General features: G+C 36.2%; 1 protein-coding gene across 1 annotated transcript; it reads right to left on the reverse strand.

Moving 5' to 3' along the window:
- Positions 1–256: 256 nt before the first annotated feature.
- Positions 257–1450, reverse strand: LOC131075470 (L-type lectin-domain containing receptor kinase IX.2-like). The gene has a single exon (XM_058012315.2). The coding sequence runs from the start codon at positions 1448–1450 to the stop codon at positions 257–259; it is 1194 nt and encodes a 397-aa protein (XP_057868298.2).
- Positions 1451–2676: the final 1226 nt, after the last annotated feature.

A 2676-nucleotide genomic window follows, 5' to 3' on the forward strand; every position in this document is an offset into this window, starting at 1 on the left:
TGATATAATGATAAAATAATGATTCTAATTACGAAATGAGAAAAATTATTTTTATTTTCTTCATAAAATAATATATTTTGTAATATAATGTGTCTAATCCATGTAAGATAATAATATTATTTATGTTATTGAACGATTCAAACATTTAAATACTTTGAATAATCTTTATTGTTTGTATCACTATAAAGTGTAATTTTATTTTCCCCTTGATTACACTGAGTTGAAAAGGAACGGTATCATATTTGAAATTTCCAATCTAAAAACCTACTTCCATGAGATAGTGTAAACTAGCGAGGTCAGTCATTAACAGTAGAGGGCTCGACATTTTTAACAGTGAGATATTTTCAGTCGTAGAAGACGACAAAACCAACGCCTTAACGTCTAACAAGATTGACAACACAGTGGGTTCAATAAGAGTCGGGGATGTAAGGGCCACTGAGGTCGACAAGTGTGACCTCATCTCACGGTGAAGATGCTGACTATATACAGCTACTGATAAATCCCAAGGAACGTATGACAATCGCACTTCCCTTTTCAATATCTTTATCAGCTCTCCCATTTTGGGTTTTGATGTGGGATCTACATTAGAGCACAAAAGTCCCAACACCATCAGTCGCTCCATGTCCTCGCCATTAAAATTTCTACCCAGTTTCTCATCCGCCGCCTCTAGGAGCTTTCCCTTTCCATACAGATTCCAAACCCACTCTACCTGTCTGCAATTGTGTTCACCAAGGGTTGGGCTAACCATCCACCTTCCATAGGCAATTTCTAGAGTAACCACCCTGAAGTTGTACACGTCTGTCTCTGGACTGGTCTTTCTCATTATATAGCACTCAGGAGACAAATACCCCGGCGTGCCCGCCACCACAGTTGAATGAGAAGCTGCCAGATCACGCTCAATTAGTCTTGCCAAACCCAAATCCCCCAGCATTCCATTAAAATTGGAATCCAACATTAAGTTGCTTGCTTTGACGTCTCGGTGAACGACACCCTGGTCCCATTCTTCGTGGAGATAAACAAGAGAAGACTCTTTATCACAGGAGATACTATATTGTCGGTCCCAATCCAAAATTTTCTTCTCCATCCCAAAATAATGTTTATACAAACTCCCATTCGGCAGGTATTCATTGAATAGAAGGAACTCTCCCTTTTGATGGAACCATCCTAAAAGTTTCACAAGGTTATGGTGTCGAAGCCTACTGATTGTGGTAACCGTAGAAACATAGTCCTTTCTTCCTTGTTTGGAACCTTTGGATATTCTCTTCACAGCCACCACCGAAGCCGCCTTGCCCAATCTGTTGGAGATAATCTTTATCTTAAGAGTTGAGAAATTTTCTAATTTAGTTGTAGATAAGAATTTTCTAGCATTGCTGGAAACTTCTCTTGGTTTCCAAATCTTTCCATTTTTCCCAGCACATAGAAACTTCTCTTTGTTTCTATATCTTTCCATTCAAGTCTATTGGAGCACTGTATTATCTTTGTGTGTGAATTAATATAAATATATAATTTTATAATTTGTTGTAAGGCCTGTGTTTTTTAATATGGTATCAGAGCATAATTAAATCTTGGGCAATAGTCTGTGGATTTTGTAGAACTGTGTTGTTTTGAATCTTGTAGGTTGGATTTTGGTTGCAGTAGAGAAGAATATCAATTCAGAAAATTCGGAGAGAGAATAACATTTTGTGCATTAATTTTTAAGTTAATTTTACTCTCATCTAAAAAATAGGGAATTTATCATTATGGAGTCTATTGGTATTCCTCAACCAACGGTTAAATTGAATGGAAAGAATTACTATCATTGGGTATCTCATATGGAGATTTTTCTAACACTTCAAAATTGTTATGAAATTTTTATTGGTAATGAACAAAGACCACCAAGTCCTCGAAAAGATCAAGATGATTGGGATAAAACAGACAAAGGAGCAACAACATTTATAAAGCTTACACTTTCAAAGAAAGTTTTTCCAGAAGTTCGCAATGAAAAAAGGTGAGCAAAATATGGGGTATTTTGGAAAAAATTGTTGGCAACAACAATGAAGGAAAACTAAGGGGGTGAGAAGATGAATCAGTTTTCACCAAATTTATAAACGTAACCACAAAAATAGATTTGATAAATTGTAGCAATAACAAAGATAAGCAAGTTGATAACACAACACGCAACACCAAGATTTTCACATGGAGAACCCGGTTAAGGGAAAAATCATGGTGGGAACCTACCCACAATAACATGATACTCTGCAATAGTTTGTATAAATATTACAATTGGGAATGCATCAGCATTCAGGCACACTGCCTAGAGTTTATTGCTCAAAAGATAATGACCTGGACGGCTAGAACCCTCATGAAAGTCTCACTAACTTATAACAAGATTCAGACTATAATCCAAAAGAAATGAACTGAAAGAAAAGCATCTCCAAATGCCTGATTATTGTTCCGGTTATGCACAAATGTTTTCTCTATAACATCAATCTCTTCTCAATCACAATGTTGAAGGATGAATCACTTGTTCGCACATACACCACTCTTTGATAATGAAGACGCAACCATGATACCAAAATTACATGACAATACCACCTATTTATACAATTCATCAACCTTGACAACAATGTCAGCTAAACCCTCAACTCACAATGATAAAAATACATCACACGATACAAAGATCGACCACCAGACCAA

The sequence above is a fragment of the Cryptomeria japonica genome, chromosome 5 (genome assembly GCF_030272615.1).
Source record: "Cryptomeria japonica chromosome 5, Sugi_1.0, whole genome shotgun sequence".
Taxonomy (NCBI): domain Eukaryota; kingdom Viridiplantae; phylum Streptophyta; class Pinopsida; order Cupressales; family Cupressaceae; genus Cryptomeria; species Cryptomeria japonica.

What these genes read in the sequence shown, in the direction of transcription:
- LOC131075470 (XM_058012315.2), bottom strand. Translation starts at nt 1,450, where the DNA reads ATGGAAAGATATAGAAACAAAGAGAAGTTTCTATGTGCTGGGAAAAAT.